The sequence below is a fragment of the Bos mutus genome, chromosome 5 (assembly GCF_027580195.1).
Source record: "Bos mutus isolate GX-2022 chromosome 5, NWIPB_WYAK_1.1, whole genome shotgun sequence".
Lineage (NCBI taxonomy): Eukaryota > Metazoa > Chordata > Mammalia > Artiodactyla > Bovidae > Bos > Bos mutus.
In genome coordinates this window covers 109,256,663-109,279,236 of record NC_091621.1, presented here as the reverse complement: position 1 = coordinate 109,279,236, position 22,574 = coordinate 109,256,663, and the positions used below count along the sequence as shown (strand labels likewise).

The following is a 22,574-nucleotide window of genomic DNA, read 5'->3' as shown; positions in this document are numbered from 1 at the left end:
ACCTGCGAGATGGAAACCCCAGGTCCTCCACTTCCTCGGCTCCTGGCTCTGGGGAGCGGCTCCGCCAGGGTGGGGCTGCCTCACCCTGCCCCGCCATCTGGTTATCTGTTTGCACCTCAGTAGATGAGGAGACTGAGGCCTGGACAAGTGGGAGGAGGTGGAGCCAGGAAGCCAGGCCCTTTGAAGGGCAGAGCTGGCGCCAGGCCAGGCCAAGGCCGGCTCATCACGTAGCCACCTACCTGCTTGGCCTGGGGGGTGGGGAACCGTCCTCAGGGAGGAAGCAGCTGCCTTCCCGCCATGTGGGCTGGGCACTGGGTCGGGCAGCGCCTTGCAGCCACTGGGACGGGACACTGCCTCACCTGTGGCTTGCCACCCTGGGGTCCGAGGCAGGTACCGGGTCAGGTGAGGGGAATGTGGGCCTGGGGGCTCCAGGGAGGGGCCAGGCAGAGAGCAAGGCAGGGGAGGTTGGTGGGGAGTGGGAAGCCCCAGGGTCCAGGTCAGACACTCTGCCACCACTTAGAGGGTGGGTCAGGCTGGGCACTCTGACCCTGAACCTCTTTCCTCACCTGTGATGGCTCTGGCAGCTAATGAAAGGATCAAATTGGAGCAAAAGTACTTAGTGTCCCTGCCAGAGGGTGGTTCTGGGATAGGCCTCAGGTGGGCCCGCTTCTTCCGCCCATATTGGCAACAGGCTGGTGGCGATGGCTGTGGGCACAGGAGTCCGGGGGTCCCCAGGCCATATGGTCAGGCCCAGCTGGCAAACAGCAAGCAAATGGAAACCCCCCAGTGGGGGTGCAATTGTGTGGTACCCTCACTGTCTGAGCTCTGGGCCAGTAGGACCAGGGAGAAGATGATGGGGAAGGTGGGGATAAAAACTGATGAGAGAGAGGGTGTGGGCAGGGGGCAGCAAGAGTCAGGTCCTCTGAGAGGTTTCAGGCCCCCAGAGCTCCTGAAGTCCAGGCCTGGCCTCAGAGGTTCCCCAACTTTTTGGAGCACCAGACCCCTTCAAGCTACTGGAGACCACAACATGGGACCCTGTTCAGGGTGATCTGTTCCCATTGGAGAAAGGGCCCTGGGGCTCCCTCAGCCTTTCTCAGGGAACCCAGAGTTTTGTGAAATGTGTGGGTTTTTTAAATTCTACTTTTATTTATTATTTGGCTGTGCTGGGTCTTAGTTGCGGCACGAGGGATCTTTAGTTGTGGCATGCAAACTCTTACTTGCGACATGTGGGATCTAGTTCCGTGACCAGGGATCGAACCCGGGCTCCCTGCATTGGGAGTGCAGAGTCTTAGCCCCTGGACCACCAGGGAGGTCCCTGAAATGCAGTTTGAAGTCAATGCAGGCCAACCTTGCAGAGCATCTCAGGTTGGGGTGGGAGGACTCACATTGTTACAGGGGGAAGGGGAGGGAAGCTGCCAGCCAAGGGGGTTTGGGAGGGTGCAGCTGTCCTGGGCATGGGGCTCTGGTGGCTGGTCCGGGCACATGCCAGAGCCAGAGAGGACTGTGACCCACAGACTCAGGCCCACAGGCTCCTGCCAGAGGCCCGTCCCAGGGTCAGGCTCAATGCGGCAGCCTAGCTTTTGTCCTGGAAATCCTGAGTGAGGAGTCGCAGAGGTGGTGTATGGGGCTCTAATTCCTCCCAGCTGGGTGGTTTCTGGCAGAACTTTCCAAGGTTGATGGGAGGCTACCTCTGATAAACACTATCAGTTTTCTATAAATCCAGCATTTATAGGAAGTCAGGTCTCCTAGTCCTTAAGTTTAGTCTCCCTGAGGGTATATGTGTGAGAAACTCCACTTTGTATCTTCTCTGGTTCTATTTTATTTATTTAGTCTTGGCCACGTGGCATGCGGGATCTTAGTTCCCCGACTAGGGATCAAACCCATGACTCCTGCCTTGGGAGCACGGAGTCTTAACCACTTAAGCCCCTGAAGCCCTCCTCTGGTTCTATTTTAGGCTAAAAGTTTTGCACAGCTGCCTTGGGACTGCTGATCCAAGAGGGTGCTGACCAAGATGCGGTGCCCAGGCTTCTGCCCTAGCCACCCCCGAGTGTGGGGCGTGTCCGTGCCACCCCTCGAGGCCCCACACCCCTCCCCAGGCTCGGGGCCCCTGCTTTGCTGCCCCTGCGCTGGGGTTCCCGACACACTGGCTTCTGAGCCCTTGGCCCAGGGCCTGGGCCGCTGTCCCCACTCTGTGCAGTGGCTCCTTCTCAACCTTGGGTCTCCGCTGAAGGGTCCTCTCCTTGGGAGGCCCTCCCTGACACCTGGCACCCTCCGTTGGTCGGTTTTCTCATTTGTCCCCTGTCCCTCCACTGGACTGCGCTCTATGAGGACCTCCTCCCCGCACCTGGCTCCCTACTGTACCCCCAGCTCTATTGCCAGGAGCCAGACTGCTCTCTCCACCCACCTCAGGGCAGGCAGAAGCACCAGTGGCCTGATGGTGGTCCGTACATCTCCCAAGGCCCTCTCACAGCCCCCGGGTGCCTTCCCTCCACCCTGCCCCTGCGCCCCTGCTGAAGGGAACAGATGCAGCCAGATCCTTGAGCTTGAAATTCCACCCTAGTGCGCCTCCCTCTGTTGTTGTTGTTATTCAGTCGCTCAGTCTTGTCTGACTCTTCGTGACCCCACGGACTGCAGTGTGCCAGGCTTCCCTGTCCTTCACTGTCTCCCAGAACATGCTCAAACTCATGTCCCTGGAGTCAGTGATGCCATCAAACCATCTCATCCTCTGCCACCTCTCACCTCTGTGTTTCCCAGCATTGGGGTCTTTCCCAATGAGTCGGCTCTTTGCATCAGGTGGCCAAAGTACTGGCCAAAGCTTTTCCCTCTGGCTTGCCCCAAACACTCACTGAATGTCTGTCTGTCTGGGCCCCAGGCTGGGTGTGGGGAACGCAGGCCCACCTGACTTAAGAGAACAGTGTGGGGACAGAGGTGGGCGAGGCAGGGGACAAGGCCTGTTGCCGCCAAGGGTTACAGACCCAAAGCAGGGGTTGGAGGAGACTGGACTGCCCTGGCTCAGTGGCCCCTGGTCACGTCCAGGGGCAGTTAGGGTCAGGGCTGGGGCACCTTGGGGGTGCCTTGCTCTGGAACACCTGTTCTCAGTGCCCACAGAGCCCTTTCTGTGGCATGTTTGTAGGTCTGTGCGTCCAGCCCCTCTCCTCATCCCCAGAGCCACCCCAGAGTCCCCACTGCCACCTCAGAGGCCTCAGTAGTCTCCCTCCTCCCGTGACAGACGTTCCCCACGTGCCCCTCACCAGCTGTTGTCTCACACATACCTCCTGGTCCAGGCACTTCAGACATGCAGACCCCTCACCACTGCCCCGTGACGGCCACATCATCACCCCATTTCACTGGTGAGGAAGCTGAGGCCCAGGGAAGTGGCGAAGCCCTGCCATCTGGCTGCAGGATCTGGATGCTGTCTCAGGAGGCCTCTGTGCAGATCCAGGCCTGGCCCCCCCTCCCCCGCAGGCTCGGGTCAGTCTGTGTCCCCACCTGGCACAGACCACGGGCACTGGCTGGTCCCTCACGGCTCTGCTCCCGCTCTTCCACCTTCCCAGACCTTCCCCAGGCCCTGCCTTCAGCCGCCTCTTGGTCCCGGCATGTCTGGGCTCCCCTCAGAGCAGCATGCCTCCTCCTCTCTCTCCCTCAGTCACCTAGTATTTAGCAGTTAGTGTTAGTCGCTCAGACTAACGTGTTTGACTCTTTGCAACCCCATGGAGTCCTCTGTCCATAGGATTCTCCAGGCAAGAATACTGGAGTCGGTAGCCATTCCCTTCTCCAGGGGATCTTCTGGACCCGGGGATGGAACCCAGGTCTCCCGCATTGCAGGCAGATTCTTCACCATCTGAACCACCAGTCATTCCATAGTTCTTAATCCAGGCCGGCCCCCTGGAGCCGAGCCAGCAGAGAAAGTGGAAGTACCCAGGGAAGTGCCCTCAGTGCCCCATCTGGCTGGTCCAAGAACTGGTTCCCGGTGTGGCTCTGCCTGGCCGCTCGAGTCCCTTATCTGTGGATGGGGAGAGTGGTAGCTGTGCCCCACCTCCACCCCCCAGTTAAACAGGTTTTACCAGGACATTCCGGTCACCTGGGCAGACGGAGTCCTTCCCTTGAGCCGATGCCAGGGGAGCAGAATTCCTGGGGACTGAGGGTCATGGTACACCAGACCCACCCTCAGCCATTCTTGTCCAGCCCGGGTCAGGACTCCCAGATCTGCAGCCCCACTCCAGGTCTACCTGTTGGCAGGTGCAGGATGCTCGGGGAGCCTCAGTTTTCCATCTCATCTTCATTCCCACAAGCCCTGGGTGGCGGAGTGAGTAGCTTAACCTCTTGAAGCCCCATATTTCCTCATTTGCGAAATGGAGACACACGTACCTTCCTTCAGGCTCTGCCCCAGGCATCTGCCCCTGATTTTTTCTCCAGCCCTTGCATGGGCAGCGCCTGGCTCATAGCAGGTTCTTGGTAAACGTCCACCAGCAGCCTGGGTCATGTGCTGGCTGTCGAGTGACCCCAGGTGTAGGCTTGTTTCTTGTGGAGCCGGCCTGATGGATATGAACCAAAGGAATGAATAAAACGAGAGATGACTCAGCATCAGCTGTTTCTCCCACCTTGCCAGAGCTATGGGATCCGTCATGTTCCGTAGCCACCTCCTCAGCCTGTCTCGTCCCCATGTGGGATTGGGGAACCTCACGTCGGAAAGACCCTTATTTAGTTCCAGACTCAGTGGGAGGTGGTTGCTGTCTTCTGGTCCCTGAGACACTGGTTTCCTCTGCTGAGCCGTAAGGAAGAACCCGGAAGTGGGGCAGAAGCTCCAGGGAAGCTGATTGAGGCCAATAGAAGAATTTCTAGCAGCCCAAATGGCCCGGAATGGGCGGTACTCAGAATTGGACAAGCAGAGGCCAGATGGGCACTCGGGAGGGGCACTGGCCTGGGGCAAGAGGTTTGGTTCGGAAAGCCAGATAAGTCACTGAGAATGCATTGCAAGGTGATGGGTGCCAGTCAGTAAGGAGCGCCCCCCTCCCAAATCAGCCCAGTCATTTAACAAAGCTGGCCAGGAGCAAAGCCTGGCACACGGAGCTAGGCAGAGCCCTCGGGTACTGTAGAGCGGAACTGGGATGGGGTGCAAGGCAGACTTCGGCTCAGTCAAGATGCCCGCTGAAGCTCATGGGAGCTGGTGAGAGTTCATCTGAAGGTACTCTTGGGTTGGGGGCTGTAGATTCCTCTAGGAGTGGAGACAGAGGGTGGGCTCTGCAACCTCTGAGATTTCCCCCATGGATATTCCAAGAGTGCCCTGAGCACCTCCTAGGTGTCAGACCTGTTCACTGGTGGCCCCTTCTGTCAGCCGGAGGAGTTGGGTGCCCTGTGGCTGCTCCCAAGCTGAGGACACCAGGGATCACAGCTGTCAGCAAGGTGTTGCGAGGCAGACGGAGAAGGGGGCCAGAGGGTGGTGAACAGAGGACACGGCTGTTAGGAGAGAAGCTGCAAGACCTCAGCAGAGGCTGGCAGGGGCCAGGGTGAGGCCGGCTAAGGGCCGAGCTAGGACCCTGGTCAGCGCATGTGAGCTCAGGACCATGGAGAGCGCCACAGGAGCCTGGTCACCAGGTGACAGCTGTCAGGGTGCATCCACACCCGGGAGGCTGCTGCCCGCCTGACTGGCACACGAGTCACAGCCCGTGGCCTCCAGGGAGCACCTGTCTTTTCTCTGGTCGGCAGCCCCCACTGGACGCAGCCCGAGCCCAGACCCCAAGGCCGTGACTGGGTGGTGGGCTTTGGGCTCATCTTCCTTCTCTCACCTCATGAGCTTATCAAGCAGAGGCCGGGGGAAGAGATCACAAGAAGGAGGGAGGAGCAGGAAGAGACAGGGTGCAAAGACAGTCTGCCCAGCTGGAACCTTCCGAGCATGGCCATGGCTGTGAGTCAGTACAGAAAGAGGAGGCCCAGGGTGGGCTGGTCCTGCCAGCATCCTGGGTCTGGGTCCGCTTCCTGCAGCCATGATTATCTGACTGTCAGGAAGCACCTGATCTATTCCCATCACATTCCTGCAGGAGACCCAGGGCTCTGAGGCTGGTGCCACCTACAGAGTGAGTGAGTGAGTATGTGTGTTTGTGTGTGTGTGTGTGGCGGGGGGTCTTTTAAGGAGGCTTCCAGAGTCTCATAGTTCTTCCCTCCTTTCTGTGGAGCCCAGGGAAGCAGGGCACTGTTTCCCAGCCCATCTCCCATCAGACTCAGGTTCTGACCAGGGTCCAGTTGAGCCCCCTACTCGACTCCTTACTGCTGTTAAATAAGAAAGCACCCACCAGGCCCCAGGCCCTGCCAGGGGCTCAGCTCTGGTTGAGCCTGTGCACGTGCTGCCCCCTCCCCCCAGCTGAAGGCTCTCCCTACTCTGCTTCCAGGTAGGGGAATAACAGTAGTGGTAAGAAAAGCTAATGCTTATTGGGTTCTTACTCTGTGCTAGGAGCTTCACATGGGTTATTATTGAACCCTCATTTTCTAGATGAGCCAAAGGAGGGAAGTTACTTTGACCTGCCAAGGCCATGCAGATAGGAGATGGCAGAGCCAGAGGTTTGAGCTGGGCTGTCTGGCTCTAGGCTCTGTGTGCACACAGTTGGCGGCTCTGGTTGAAGCTCGCTCCCTGACAGCTCCCTGCCCCCAGGGGCTCGTGCCCAGAGATGAGGAGACAGACAGATGGGGAGATGGGCTCAGCACTGGGAAGAAGGGATGGGGTGGGGCTGCGGATTGGTCTCTCTGATTTGGTGACTGAAGTGGGCAAGGCACTTAGAGAGGACCCTGCAGAGACAAGAGCTGCCTCCAGCCCAGCTCTGCCATTTTCCGTCTCCATGGAGGCGGTTGAGGGATGACTTCCACCCTAGTCAAAGGCTGGTCCATTCTGCAGGTCCCGGAGCCACTGAGTGTGACTCGCCACTCACACTTCACGCCAGGTCTGACCGCTGCCTGCACCCCGCCCCTTGCCCAGACAGTGCCGCGGGCTCCTTGCCACTCTCCCTGCTCTGTTCTTCAGGGGACCGTCTGTTCTCAGCAGAGCAGCCCAGCTGAGCCTGGACGCTTAGCATCCTCCCGTGAAAGCCGCACTCCAGCACTTCCGTTCCGCCGCCCCTCCTCCCTTGTCTTCTGGACTCACTCTTAAGGCCCACCTTGGCCACCTGATTACCTGCGAACCTGCTCACTCCTAGTCTTCACCATTTTATTTTTCTCCAGAGCACATCTTTCTAACATACCGTATTATTTGGCTCATTTTAGTTGCCACAGCCCTGTGCCCCACTCACCCTGCACCAGCTCCATGAGTTGGGGGCTCTTGTGGTCCTCATCTGCTATGCTCCCAGGGCCAGTGCAGCGCCTGGCACTCAGTGGGCTCTTAATAAGTAGTTACTGAGTAAATGGAGGAGACGGGTTGGGTGACACCCTGCAGGGGCTCACATGGGTCAAATGCAGTGGTGGCTGTTCCATCCATGGACTGTCTTCACTGGTCACTGGTGGACTCTCCATGGGACCCTTATCACCCAACTTGGGTTTCACCCCACTTGGGCTGAACTTGGAAGGTGGAAGGGACCCAGGACAGCTTTACCACTGGATGAAATCCCACTACTGACCCCACAGGGTTGAGTCCGACCCTTACTAATTGTGTGTCACTAAGTTATACCATCTCTCTGGCCTCCGTCTCCTGATCTGTAAAATGGGAAAGACAGTGGTACCTGCTACATGGTGGGGGGATCTGGTGAGGACGTGCATGTCATGTGCTCGGGACAGTAGCTGGCCTGTAAGTGTCAGTGACCATCAGCTTTATCGGTACACCTGGTGGTTCTAGATGAAGCTTTATAATGGAGGCAGAGATGCTGAAGCAGGGGTCTAGTTTGGTTCCACGGCTTTAGCCCGCAGCCAGGCCAGCAGCACCAAGGAGGGCTATGGTCTCAGATGTAAGGAGGCAGATGCTGGTTTGGAAACCAAACTTACCTTGAGGTCCTGATTTGATCGCCTTCCTAATATCCTTTGGGGAAAGTCTTGCCATCTTTCTGACTCTCAGTTTCCCCATCTGTGAAAACGGTGATCACAATCCTCAGTCTCCCTGGGTGGGCAAGACTTACATGAGACCCCAGGGCCCACGCTTATTTATTCGGTTTCTTGTTTATAGGCTACTCAGTCTATAAAATGTATTTGAAAATACTTGAAGATAAGATAAAAAAAGATCAGGCCAAGAACAAGTTCAAGGAAAACAAAAACAAACAAAAAAAAAACAACCCAGACAGCTGTGTGTAACAGTGTCCCAGAAAACTTGGCCTGTGAGGCACTGCCTTGCTCCCGGCCAGCCTCTGTGTCTGTCAGCCTCCCAGCAGCCCAAGCCACGAGGGAGACACACTCCATTCCGTGATTCTTGGCGGCAAGCCGGGCTGGGGCCTTATCACATGGCCTCACCCTGAAGGCCCCTGCAATTCAGATGGGGGACCCCAGGCCCTGGCGAGTCTGTTTTCCAAAGGGTGCAGCTGGCCAGGGGTAACTAGATCCTAAAAGCTTGTCTGACCAGGGAGCTGAGGGGCAGCTGGGTCAGTGTGACCTCAGCAGGGCTGTGGGGGCGCCTTACCTGAGTTGATCTTACCTTCCTGGGGCCTGTGTTCACGGCTGCCAGGAGATTTCTTCTGAGTGGCGGCCCCAACCTTGCCCTTCACCACTCATGGCCAGTTCAGTCCAGGGAGGGCTGGGATTGGGGTGTCTCATAGAGACAGGCTCCAAGTGGGGAGAAATGATCCGCCAGAAGGATCAGGGCTGCCTTGCCAGGTCCTAAAAGCCCTCGGGAGGGTCACTCTGGAGACCTCTGCCATGCGGACCTCTTGTCTGCAGAGTCGCCTTGTACCTGGCCCTGCCCCACAAGAGCTCCCATCCTCCTGCCTCGACTGGGCCTCTGCCCTGGGCCACTCCATTCACCCCGCTGGCCTGTCTGCCTTTGCCAGAGCAGGGCTAGAATCTGTGGTGGGGACGAGAGCTCCCTTCTGCCTCCCGCAGAGCCAGTGGAGACCAGTCCCTCCCGCCTCTGTCCCAGGGCAGCTGACATTTACCAGAGGTCAGGCCCCTACCCCTGATTGTCCTGCCTCCTGCAGTCAGCTGTCCAATCCCCGCCTGAGGCCAGGCTCCAGGGTGTCTGCATTTAAACCGGAGGAGGGGGGACATCTGAGGGCACAAGTACCGCCCTGGTCAGCAGGATCCGCAAACTCAGCTGCTCCAAGGTGAGGCCCCTCCTCCCCGACATGAAAGAGTGGGAGGAGATGGTCCTTAAAGCTTGTTCTAGATCAAACATTTCATGATTGTGCGTCTTATGATCATGTAGTTTAGAGAACATTTATGTTTGAGTCTTTCAGCCTTGAGCTTTGAAAGAAGTAGAAATCTGTTGAATACCTGCTGTACACCAGGAACTCTGTACCCATTTCACAGATGCAGAAACCAAGGTTCAGAATGGTGAGGAGCCTGGCTTAAGTTAGGAAAGGAAGGGGAAAGTATAGCAAGGGAAGTGAAGTCGCTCAGTTGGGTCCGACTCTGCGACCACGTGGACTGTAGCCCACCAGGCTCCTCTGTCCATGGGATTCTCCAGGCAAGAATACTGGAGTGGGTTGCCATTTCCTTTTGCCAGGGGGTCTTCCCAACCCAGTGATCGAACCCAGGTCTCCCACATTGTAGGCAGACACTTTAATCTCTGAGCCACCAGGGACGCTCAAATGACCCAGAGGTCATTTGAGCCAGAAACATAGGGAGAGGCCACAGAAAGGAACATTTTAAGGGAAAGGACGGTGCGCCCCCGCCCTGCCACACACACACAGGGAGATCTGTGGAAGGGAAATGAAAACACCAGTTTCTGTCCCGGCCCCTCCTCTGACTCTGCAGGTCACTCCAGCCAAGGCACTGGTCATGAACTCAGTCATGCCTGACTCTTTGCAGCCCCATAGACTGTAGCCCTCCAGGCTCCTCTGCCCATGGGATTTTCCAGGCAAGAATACTGGTGTGGCGTGCCATTCTCTTCTCCAGGTGATCTTCCCAACCCAGGGATCGAACCTGAGTCTCTTATGTCTGCTGGCTGGCAAGCAGATTCTTTCGCACTCAGTGCTACCCGGAAAGGCACTGGTCTGACTTGGCCAGATGGGCGTAACCTCCTGGCCGGTGTGCCCTCTGTCCTGGGCTGCGCGGCGAGAGTCAGAGGTGTCGCACAGGCTCCTCATGAGATGAAGAGCGTGGCTGAGTGAAGTGTGGAGTCCAGTGTAATGTGAGCCTTTCCGTTTCTTAGTTGTGACCACACACTGCAGCAATGTCAGTGTCCACACTTGGGGAGACGGGGTGACGGGTGTGACGGAACCCTCTGAACTATCTTTGCAACTTTTCTGGTAAGCTACAAATACTCTAAAACAGAACTTTTTTTTAATTATGAAAATATATATGGCTCTCCATTGCACAACCATAAACTAATTGATAAACTGCAAACAAGTAGAGAATGGTCATAATCATGACCCCTCATAGAGAACGATTCATTCCAGATGAGTATGGAATATGTGAAATTTAAAAGGAAATGGGTACATTTATTTCTACTGATGTGAAATCTCTTTAACCTGTCGTTGACTGAGGAAAACTACTTGATTGGATGAGTGTTCAATAGAATAATAATCATAAAAAATATTAAGCTGAGAACAGAAAAAATGCATATAAAACCAATGATGCACCTCAAGTAGATAATATTTATGGCTGGTTATCAGTCCAGTGCCTTGCATGGAGCAATGAAGGAGTTGTTATTCAGTCACTCAGTCGTGTCTGACTCTTTGCAACCTCATGGACTATGGCACCCCAGGCTTCCCTTGTCCTTCTCTATTTCCTGGAGTTTGCTCAAACCCATGTCCATTAAGTTGGTGATGCCATTCAACCATCTTATCCTCTGTCATCCCCTTCTCTGCCTGCCTGCAATCTTTCCCAGCATCAGGTTCTTTTCCAATGAGTCGACTCTTCGCATCAGGTGGCCAAAGGATTGGAGCTTCAGCTTCAGCATCTGTTCTTCCATTGAATATTCAGGGTTGATTTCCTTTAGGATTGACTAGTTTCACCTCCTTGCTGTCCATGGGACTCTCAAGAGTCTTCTCCAGCACCATGATTCAAAAGCATAAATTGTATGCTTAGCCTGCTTTATGGTCCAACTCTCACATCTGTACAAGACTTTTGGCAAAACCATAGCTTTGACTATATGGACCTTTGTCAGCAAAGTGATGTCTCTGCTTTTTAAATACATTGTCTAGGTGTGTCATAGCTTTGCTTCCAAGGTGTAAGCATTTTTTAATTTCAGGGCTGCAGTTGCCATCCTCTGCAGAACTTCTTCTTTGTTTATTAAATATGTTAGAATTAAAAGTGTTCCCTTGAGACCTGGGAATTTTTTTCAGTGAAAAGTTTTGTTAATATAGCCACACACACACACACACACACACAAAGATAAAGAGACAGACAGACGGACAGATAGTAGGAGAAAGCATCCTGGACAGTGCAGGGAAGGGACCCCATGTCTGCAGCCTACAGCCCACTCTCCCCCTCCCTCAGGGCTGGTGAGCCCCCTGGGGCAGGTTCTGCATTGCAGGGTTGAGCTTCTCCCAGGATGCATTCTGTTCCTGGAGTAAAGCACAGCGATGCAGCTGGTACAGTCATGGTGGGGTGGGCCAGGTGCTGGAGCTGGCTGCTGTTCTGCCAAAAGTGTTACTTTCCTTTTAGTAAAACTTTTCAAAGGATTCATTTGAAACCACTCTTGCACACAAGTAAACAATTCCAATTTTTTATAGCAGATAATTTAATTTCAACATACAGTCACTAAAAGAAGAAAAATAGAATAGACAGATATAAAAACATATATAGCACCACATTGGGCCAACAACCTACATCCAGACTTGACCATCACTGGGAGGTCCCTGCAATCTGGAGTCCCACATGGGAAGGGTTTTGGGTGGTGCATACACCCCAGGGGTGATCATCCAAATTGCAGCTTTGAGGGCTCCTGCTTATAATCCCAGGCCACAACCTGATACTATAAGCAGTTTGTGTTCAAAAATGTGGCTCTGGGTTGTCTTTTTTTGTTTTTGTTTTTAACTTTTACAATGCTGTTTGTTTCACCTTGTGAGTCACAGGATTTCATTAGACCCCAGGGGGTTGGCCAGACCTCCAGGGGCTCAAGAATCCCAAGACCCCACTCCCTTTCTTATTTAAAGTGCTGCCTGACTTGCTGTGCTTTCAGGCAGGCATGGAATCCAGGCAGTGTGCAAGCAGGTCAGAGGCCGGCTCTCCTGCTTCTGAAGCCTGAACACGACTTTTTCTATTTTAGTTTCCCTAAAAGTTGCATTCCCTCCCTCAGGAGAAGAGCCTTAGGCTCCCCTCGCCAGGTCTGCAGATCCTGACCGCTGGGCTTTCTCCCGTTTCCTGCAGGATGAAGATGAAACGCTACAAGCTGTTTCTCATGTTCTGTATGGCCGGCCTGTGTCTCATCTCCTTCCTGCACTTCTTTAAGACCCTGTCCTATGTCACCTTCCCCCGCGAACTAGCCTCTCTCAGCCCTAACCTGGTGTCCAGCTTCTTCTGGAACAATGCCCCGGTCACGCCCCAGGCCAGCCCGGAGCCGGGTAGCCCCGACCTGCTGCGGACCCCACTCTATTCCCACTCACCCCTGCTCCAGCCGCTGTCGCCGAGCAAGGCCACGGAGGAGCTCCACCGGATGGACTTCGTGCTGCCTGAGGACACCACCGAGTACTTCGTCCGCACCAAAGCCGGGGGCGTCTGCTTCAAGCCAGGTACCAAGATGCTGGAGAAGCCCCCATCGGGGCGGCCAGAGGAGAAGGTGGAGGCGGGCGACGGCGCATCGTCGTCGGCGCGGGGCCCGGGCCGGCAGCTACTGAGCACCCGGGAGCGAGCGGGGAGCCGCGGCGGCGCGCGGCGCAAGTGGGTGGAGTGCGTGTGCCTCCCGGGCTGGCACGGGCCGAGCTGCGGCGTGCCCACCGTGGTGCAGTACTCCAACCTGCCCACCAAGGAGCGCCTGGTGCCCCGGGAGGTGCCACGGCGGGTCATCAACGCCATCAACATCAACCATGAGTTCGACCTGCTGGACGTGCGCTTCCACGAGCTGGGCGACGTGGTGGACGCCTTCGTGGTGTGCGAGTCCAACTTCACAGCGTACGGGGAGCCGCGGCCGCTCAAGTTCCGCGAGATGCTGACCAACGGCACCTTCGAGTACATCCGGCACAAGGTGCTGTACGTCTTCCTGGACCACTTCCCGCTGGGCGGGCGGCAGGACGGCTGGATCGCAGACGACTACCTGCGCACCTTCCTGACGCAGGACGGCGTGTCGCGGCTGCGCAACCTACGGCCGGACGATGTCTTCATCATCGACGACGCCGACGAGATCCCCGCGCGCGACGGCGTGCTCTTCCTCAAGCTCTACGACGGCTGGACGGAGCCCTTCGCCTTCCACATGCGCAAGTCGCTGTACGGCTTCTTCTGGAAGCAGCCGGGCACCCTGGAGGTGGTGTCGGGCTGCACGGTGGACATGCTGCAGACGGTGTACGGGCTGGACGGCATCCGCCTGCGCCGCCGCCAGTACTACACCATGCCTAACTTCCGTCAGTATGAGAACCGCACGGGCCACATCTTGGTGCAGTGGTCGCTGGGGAGCCCCCTGCACTTTGCCGGCTGGCACTGCTCCTGGTGCTTTACGCCCGAGGGCATCTACTTCAAGCTCGTGTCGGCCCAGAACGGCGACTTCCCCCGCTGGGGCGACTACGAAGACAAGCGGGACCTCAACTACATCCGGAGCCTGATCCGCACGGGGGGCTGGTTCGACGGCACGCAGCAGGAGTACCCGCCGGCCGACCCCAGCGAGCACATGTACGCCCCCAAGTACCTGCTGAAGAACTACGACCAGTTCCGCTACCTGCTGGACAACCCCTACCGGGAGCCCAAGAGCACAGCGGCCGGTGGGTGGCGGAACAAGGGTTCGGAGGGAAGGCCACCCGCCAGGGGCAAAGTGGATGTGGTTGAAGGCTAGGGCTGCATGATCTTACAGGGCCAGTGGCAGGGTGGGGGTGGGGTGGGGTGTTGGCACTGCCCCTCCTGTCGTTACCTTTCTGCCTCCTTCCACCCTCTGGGTGGTTCGTCAGAGGACCAGGAGTGGAAGATGGGAGAGTCTTTCCTACTCAAGCCCCTGTGAATCCAGGGTCAGGCCTGTGAGCTCAGAAAACACCCTTCCTCACCAGGGGAGGAGAGCAGGTATTACGCCCCTAGGGGTGCTGCCCCTGGGAAGTGCCCGCAGAGAGCGCAGGAGGGTTACTGGGGAGCAGGGGTGGGTGGGGGAGGGAGCCTGCAGGAACGCCGTAGGGCAGCCGAGAGGGGCGCCGCGGTCCCCTCCAGGGAGAAGCAGCCCACCATTTGGCCTCCTGGGGCTTTGGACGCACTGTAGGAAGGGAGAGATGCCAGGAGTTCCCAGGGCTCTGTAAATAGTCACATTCAGGCCCTGGACGAAGCAGGGACACCAAGGTGGGAGGGAATGAAAACGGCAGCTGGGAAGAAGCTCCAAAGGATGCTTTGTAGTGGCCTCAGGAGTGCTGGGCCAGAGGGAGTGGGGACCTCCACCCTCATCCCACAGGACATACAGCACAGATGGCCCTGTGCCCCTCAGCCCCTCTGGAGATGACGCAGGTGTGGGGAGGCCCGGGAAGTCTTCTTTTAGGTTCCCAAGCTGGCCTTGACATTTCTTCTTACTTTTTATATCACTGTCTTGTGGGCTGCCCACCCAGTCCTTGTAAGTTCCAAGAGTCCAGTTCTCAGGCTGGGATGGGACCATGAGCTAGCCTAGGTGAGATGTGGGGGTGGGGGGTGGGGAGCCTCCTCCCCCATCACCCCTTCCCACTGGAACCCACAGCCTCAGCTCGCCACTGTCTCAGGTGGAGGCACTCTTGTGCCCCTTTGGGGGCTGGCTTGGGGCCAGGAAGGGGCCACGAGGCTGCTCTAGGCCCACAGGGGACATTGAGGCCAGTTGTTTGTCGTCTCATTCCTTAGTTGCCTCGGGGGAGGGGGGTGTATATGTTAGAGTAGATTCTAAGCTGCTGTAATTAAGAGACCCCAAAATACAGTGGTTTCAGCAGACAGAAGCTTGTTTCTAACTTACTCTCTGGAGGGTGGTGGTCTGGAGGGCAGCTCTGCTTCCCTGCCTCATGCCTCCAACTCTGGATAGAGTGGTTGCTCCAGCTCCCACCATCATGTTTGCATCCATGTCCGAGGGAAACAGAGAACGTGCACACCCTTTCTGTTAAGAGCGTGAGCCAGAGATGGTACAGTCACTTCTGATGGCATCTTGCAGGACTCAGTCACCTGGCCACCAGGGAAAGTAGTTTCCAGCTGGGCTGCCCCTTTCACCCATTAAAGGAAGGAGGGAAGAAAATGAAGGTGGAGAGGATACTTACGGGGACGAGGGGCATCTCTGACCCCGAGGGAGGAGGGGAGAGGGCAGAAGTGACTGTCGCACTGGTGGGGTCCTGCTGGCATGCCCACAGCTCCTGGGTCAGCCCGTCCCTGCCCGCCTCACTGGCGACCCAGGGCTGGATCACTGAGAGCATGCAGGGGGCAGGGAGAGGCGCCCCCTCCCAACGGCCCCCTCGGGTGTTTACCCAGTGATGCTGGACGCAGAGCCTGCCTGTGGAACGGTCCATGTCTTTGCGTGCGTGTGTATTTATGGCATGGGTGCATGCTTGGTGTGGATTGTCCGTGTCCGTGTCGATGTGTCCCTGTACATATATGCCTGTGTGTGGGACGTGGGAGCCGGGCCCAGGCCTCCCCTTGCTGGGACCTGCAGCCTGTGGCCACACTTCCTGCAACTCCCCAAAATGACTGAGGCAGAAGGGCAACCTGGGGAGCCAGAAAGCCAGGCTAAAAGGGATATGGGGGTCCGTCTGTCTGTCTGTCTTTCAGTCCAAGGAATGAGAATGCTCTCAACCTGAGGGCTGTACCGCTGCGAGCCCACGACCTCCCGGCCTCTTCCCTTCAAGCCGCCAGCCAAGACTTTCTCGGCGTGTCTTACTGGGGGGTTTCCTGGGGAGCTGGTGTGGTGTGGGGAGCTGGCCGCGGAACAGCCTCAGGCAGGCAGGCATGAAGCAGGCTGGGGAGCCCCCACTGTCCCTCCGGTTGAGGGGGTGTCCCAAGGGAACCAACCCCTCCCTCGGAGTTAGAGCAGCACCTCCCAACCCCCCGGCCCCTTTTGGGGCTGAGAAGTGGCTCAAGAGGTCAGGGTGTCCCTGTGGCTCCAGGTCACCCCAGGCCAGGGCCTGCCCGCCAGCCACCTCTGCCCACCTCCTGGGCAGGCATCTCTGGGGACACATGCCTGAGCCCCAGCCCAGGGCCTCCCACCTTGACAGCCTCCTCACCCCACACCCCCACACTTGTGGGGAGGTCCCCCTCCAGGCTGGCAGAGGTCGCTCGCTTCCAGTTCGCCAGCTCAGGGGCAAAGGTAGAAAGAGGGAAGGAGCTCAGATGTGCCAGACCCCACCTTCCCTCTCGGACAAGGAGGTCCAGGCGTGTTCGTGGTCACCCCCCAGTGGAGGCCTGGCCATGGAGAGCAAGCACAACCGTCTGCGGGGTCAGGGGACCAAGGCGTGGGGTCGCAGAGTTTCACTCAGAGTCACATCATACACTGGGAACTTCGGGGACAGGGGAGCCCTGGGCCACTCCCCTCTATGAAGGCAAACCAAGCTGTGAAAGGGGACGCCAGCAGCTGCTGGCCCTGTCGTCATAGCCACCTTCCTTCCTTCCTTGGGAAGCCCTGGCCCGGGGGTTTCCAGACTCATGGAGGCTCAGCCCACCCTTCGGGGGTTCCCTAGGGTGTGGTGGTTCCCACAGGCAGGCGTGGGAGAGCTTTGGGGACAGGTGACAGGGTGGGGAGCTAGGACTTGCCCCAGCAGCAGGCAGCGCCCTGGGAAGTGTGTAATTTAAGGACACCGATAATAATAATAGTATTATTTTTTTTGTAAGGGAAAATCAATATGTACATTCTGAAATCATTTTCTCTGTAAATGGTTGGATTTCATTTCACCCTTAAAGGGATGCTTAAAGGAGAAAATAATATTAATAATAAAAACAGCTACAAAGTCTGAAGGTTGTACTTGAGTGGCTACTTTGGGGGTGCGCTGGCACAAGAAGGGGTGCAAGTGGGTGACTGGTCTTGCTGGGTCGGTGGGGGTTGGTGAGCCTTCCTGAGGACTGGACAGGCAGTGGGGGGGCATTCCAAGCATCTTCATTTAGGGATGCAGTTACCCCACTCCTGACCCTGACCAAGGGAGCCTCTGACCTCCCACCAGTGGAGACGGGCCTGGAAAGGGGGTGATGACAGGTGGTCCTTCACAGAAGGAGGAAGAAGGTCCGGGCCTGGCCACACCTTCCTGAGGTGGGCAGGGGACCTCTTTGGGGATCTAGATGTAGACCCTGGTGCCTCTAGGGAGAGGGGAGTGATTCCTCCACTATTGTGCACCTGTCAGGGGTCCTAAGGCCACACACATAGTGGGTGTGGGGTCGGACGTGAATTAGGGGTACCAACCCTCCAGGGCAGGTGGGGATGGCAGCCTCCAGGGTTGGTCGTCTCCCCTGTGGAGCTAAGCTGGACTTGTGCTGTGATGGCGCCCAGGCGGTGGAACATGGGGACTTCCTGGAGGCTTATTCCAGGTCTTTTGGATCCTGGCTTTGTCCTGGGGAGGGGAGCCTCTGGATATTTTCTAAGGAGAGTCTCAAAGATGAACTCTGCCTCGGTCCCTCATGGGGCGGCTGTGCAGCCTCTTAGATGGAGAAACTGAGGCTGGGGACAGGGAAGAGGAGTGACCACAGTGTTGCTGACCAGAGCAGGGGCTCATGTCTCCTGAGCACCTGGAAGTGCCGAGCCCTTTATGCCCATAACTGATGCCTGGACTCCTAGCCACACTCCAAAGCCCAGGAAGGTGCTCGCAATTGCAGACTTGAGCAGGAGTGGGAGAGATGTAGCCTGAGCACCCAGGAAGTGCTGAGCCCTTTATGCCCATAACTGATGCCTGGACTCCTAGCCACACTCCAAAGCCCAGGAAGGCGCCCGCAGGTACAGAATTGAGGAGTGGGAGAGATGGAGATGCTGCATCTATCTGAAAGATGGCAACAGTGACCCACCTGCCACTTAAGGTCAAGTTTACAGCCTTTAAATCATGTCTGATAATGAATCATCACCATTGTAATCCTTCACAAACATTTTTAATGAAATGCCTATTTTGTGCCAAACTCTGGGATAAGAGAGTTCCCTCCCTTATCATTCCCATGTTACAGATGTGGAAAGTGAGGCTTGGATACATTCAGTAAGGCAAGGAAGGGCAGTTTGCCTAACTCCAGAGACTGAGATCTTAACTGCCAAACTTCACTCCATCTCTGAGTCCATTCGGGGAGGAAGAGGAGGGTAGGGGGAGAGGTGGAGAGGCTGGGGGTGATGCCAGTGCCATCATTCAGACATCATCCAGGCTTCTGACAGCCAGGCACAGTGCTGGGTCGTGGGTCACCGAGAGAGAGGACAGTCCCTGTTCTCAGAGGGACCACAGTCAGTGGAGAAGACAGGGAAGCATGACCTCAGGACAGTGAGGCAAGGCTGGCACAGAGTCCCCAGAACCCAGAGGTTGGCATCACGCAGGAACCAGTGTCGCTGTCTGTCTGTGAGCATCAAGTAAAACACATCCCCTCCGCTGGCCATCCAGGTAGGTGTGGTGGCATCGATGGGCTCCATGACCTTGGAGGGGGGAACATATATTTTCTTCCAGACTCATTCTCCTCTCTACCAAAATAGCCCATAGAAAGCTTTACTGCATGCAGAGGATAAAATGAAATAAAGAGAAAAGCTTGGCAACCTGGTAAGCTCCATTAGGTTGGAAGAGACAAGAGCAAACGTGATGACTGCAGTCAAGACCTATCGTTAAAATCCTCCCAGTATGCTTTGCAAGTGGGGGCTTTGGCTGTGTGTAGATAAAACCCCCAAATCCCAAAGGCCCATCATCCTGGAGCCCATTGGAAATCTCCACCCATGTGCCCCAAATCATGAAACACCCACAGATGTTTGGGGTTAAAACAGATCTCTGGTTAAAGCTCAAAGGAGTGAGAGGCCTTGCCCAGGGCCAGCATCCTTGACTCTTCACCTGCTGTTCCGGTGAATTCCCAGTGACTCAGTTGTAATAGGAAACTAACTCTTTCAAATTAATACAGTTTAAAAAAAATTGTTTATTTATTTGGTTTTGCTGGGTCTCCGTTGCTGCACAGGCTTTTCTCTGGTTGTGGCAAGTGGGGGCTACTCTCGTTGCAGTGCAAGGGCCTCTTGTTGCAGTGGCTTGTCTTGCTGCAGAGCACAGGCTCTAGGGTGCTCAGGCTTCAGTGGTTGCGGCAGGTGGGCTCTGTAGTTGCAGCTCCCGGCCTCTGCAGCACAGGCTCAGTAGTTGAGGTCCACAGGCTTAGTTGTCCCATGGCATGTGGGATCTTCCGGGACCAGGGATTGGACCTGTGTCTCCTGCATTGGCAGGGAGATTCTTTACCATTGAGTCACCAGGGAAGCCCCCCAAATTAATATAGTCTTTTAATAGTCTTTTTGTTTGTTTGTTTTTAAACGCTGTTGCTATTTATTAATGCAACACAAATCACCCTGAAATATAGTAGATAAAACAACAATCTATTTGCTCCCAATTCTACAATTCAGGCTGGGCTCAGCTGAACAGTTTTTCTGATCTGCAGTGGGTGGACAGCTGCTATAGAGACATGTCCACCTGCTCAGACCTGACCTGCATTGTTTTGATGAAGGAAGGGATAACACACAAAGAATGAGCCTGCCAGCCCGTCAACAGTCACATAGACAGGTCTCCCTCACCCTCACAGACCCACTGAGAAGAGGCTCTGAGAAGGACCCATTTTACCCATGAGGTCTGCTGCTGAAAAAAACCACTGCCTGACCATGATCCCAAGGAAGCATCACACAAACCCAAATTAAGAGAAAAAACCAATCTGGCCTCTCATCTACCCTTCCACAGCCTGCAGTATTTGTAAGAAAAGCTCGACCCTCCATCAGTAGCACAGACCATCTTTGAAGCACCTATCCTAGACTCCTGAAAGCTTCCAGAGACAAAACATCAACAGTGACATAATTGTTATCACTGGGGCCTCTACATGTGGCCTGGCTGTCTCCATCATCCCACTGGTCAAGGCCAGAGGACTTCCAAGTCAAGTCCAACCCATCAATCCAGTCTCATGAGCTGAATTGCTTCAGCCACTAAACTGTGGGGGTGATTTGTTACTCAGCCTAATTGTGGCCCTACATAACTGATACAGTTTGCTTTCAATGAAGGATAGAAAGTCCAGCCCAAACTAGAAAAGCAGAGGAAGAGCTTATTGGTTGCTGGCAATAAATGTCAGTAATGGTAAAGCCTTCAGCTGCAGCTTGAGGCAGAGCTCAATGTCACATGGTCATCCAGCTCTCTCTGTGGCTCAGCCCAGCTCCACATCCCGACAGGTGTTGCCCTCATTCCCAGACGGTTTTACCCCTCATGCCTGTAAGATGGCTGTAGCAGCTCCAGGGCTCACACCATCCCATCTTGTGTACTCAGCACAGAAGAAATAGAGCTCCTAAAAGCCCTGGGTCTGGATCGCAGATCTCACTGACTTGGATGAGGTCATGTGATCATGCTTTGACCACTGAGAGTGGAGAGGGGTTGGCATATACTGATTGGCTTAGATCAACCAGAGCCCATTCTACATTGACTGAAAAGGAAGGGAGATGCTCCCCCAAACTCGGGGCAAAGATGTCACCATTGGTACAATCTCAGCTGCCTTCAGCAAGCCTTTCACCAGCCCTTGGTCAACCTCCTCTCCTGGATCATCTGTGAGCTGAGGGTCTTCATATAACAGGCTTCTGGAGTGGGTGTGAGGATGCCCAGAGCTTGGAACAGAGCCTGGAGCACTGTGAGGACTTTGTAGATGTGAGTCATTATTATGACTGACACCTCCCTGCATTTCCTCACGTGGTGTGCTTGACACATGCACCATGCATCCCTTTTCAACACTCCTTCCCTTAGCCTCTGTGCATTTCTCTTCCTCCTCCTTGTCATTCCTTCCTGGTTGCCTTTCTGGGCCCCTTTTACCCCATAGGGCTTTCCTGGTGGCTCAGATGGTAAAGAATCTGCCTGCAATGCAGGAGACCAAGGGTCAATCCCTGGGTCAGGAAGATCCCCTGGAGAAGGGAATGGCAATCCACTCCAGTATTCTTGCCTGGAAAACTCCATGGACAGAGGATCCTGGTGGGCTACAATCCATGGGGTCGCAAAGAGTCGGACACGACTGAGTGACTAACAATTTACCCCATACAGGCCTTCAATAAGGGGTCTCTCTGGGGCTTGGTCCTGGGCCCACAACTCTGCTTACAGTTCATGATTCTTATCAAGGTGGGATCGAGGGATTTTCCTGGTGGATACAGTGGATAAGAATCCACCTGCCAATGCGGGGGATATGGGTTTGATCCCTGGTCTGAGAAGATTTCACTTGCAGCAGGGCAACTAAGCCCGTGTGCCACAACTACTGAGCCCAGTGCTGCAAGTACTGAAGCCCGTGCACCTAGAGCCCGTGCCCCGCGTCAGGAGAAGCCACCATGGTGAGGAGCCTGGGCACTGCAACGAAGAGCAGCCCCTACTCAGCAGCTAAAGAGGGCCCGTGCACAAGACCCAGCGCAGCCAAAAGTAATTAATTAATCTAAAAATAAAGGTGGGATCAGATAAATCTCTCCAGGGAGTCCTCTCTCCTGAGCACCTTATTCATGGATCCCACTGGTGTTGAGTGTCACGGTCACTTCAAACACCGAAGAGCCAAATGGAACTCAGCTTCCCCAAAGGCTCTTTTCCCCGTACGTTCCATCCTGTTGATGATGCGTCATCTTCCCTGTCACAACAGCTGGAAATCTGAGAGTCATCCTTGAAAATTCCCTAATAGTAGCTACCATTACTGATCACCTACTGTATACCAGGGTTATGATCCAACCACTCAGGGTCCAAAATCCAGATTCCAAGTTGCTAATCACATGACCCTAGATGTGTTCAGCTCAGCATTTGTAAAGTGGGGATGACAACTCCAACCTCAAAGCATTGGCTGGGTGTGGGTATTAAATGAGGCCTGTGAAGCAGTGGGCACAGAGCTGGGCATCCAGTAAGTATTCAGTCAGTGCTACCTGCTGTGGACATCTGCACCTGTTCTTCTCAGTATCTCCTAGTGGGTACACCCAGCTTCCAAGGTGGCCCTGCATGGCTAAGCCAATGAGTACATCCATGGCCTGGTCAGGGCGATAGCTTCAGGGATGGACAAGTGGCCCAACTGGGACTTCAGTTCAGTTCAGTCGCTCAGTCGTGTCCAACTCCTTGTGACCCCATGAATCACAGCACGCCAGCCCTTCCTGTCCATCACCAACTCCCGGAGTTCACTCAAACTCACATCCATGGAGTCGGTGATGCCATCCAGCCATCTCATTTTCTGTCGTCCCCTTCTCCTCCTGC

At 55.5% G+C, this 22,574-nt stretch overlaps 1 protein-coding gene across 1 annotated transcript in view; it reads left to right on the top strand.

The window, feature by feature from the left end:
• The window catches only part of MGAT3 (beta-1,4-mannosyl-glycoprotein 4-beta-N-acetylglucosaminyltransferase), a 30,834-nt gene extending 13,690 nt beyond the window's left edge, over positions 1 to 17,144 (top strand). The window contains exon 2 of the mRNA XM_070371544.1: positions 12,439 to 17,144. Coding sequence (XP_070227645.1) covers positions 12,440 to 14,050 — 1,611 coding nt within the window. The 5' untranslated portion in view covers position 12,439 and the 3' untranslated portion in view covers positions 14,051 to 17,144. The remainder of the gene's footprint in view (positions 1 to 12,438) is intronic.
• The last annotated feature ends 5,430 nt before the right edge of the window (positions 17,145 to 22,574 follow it).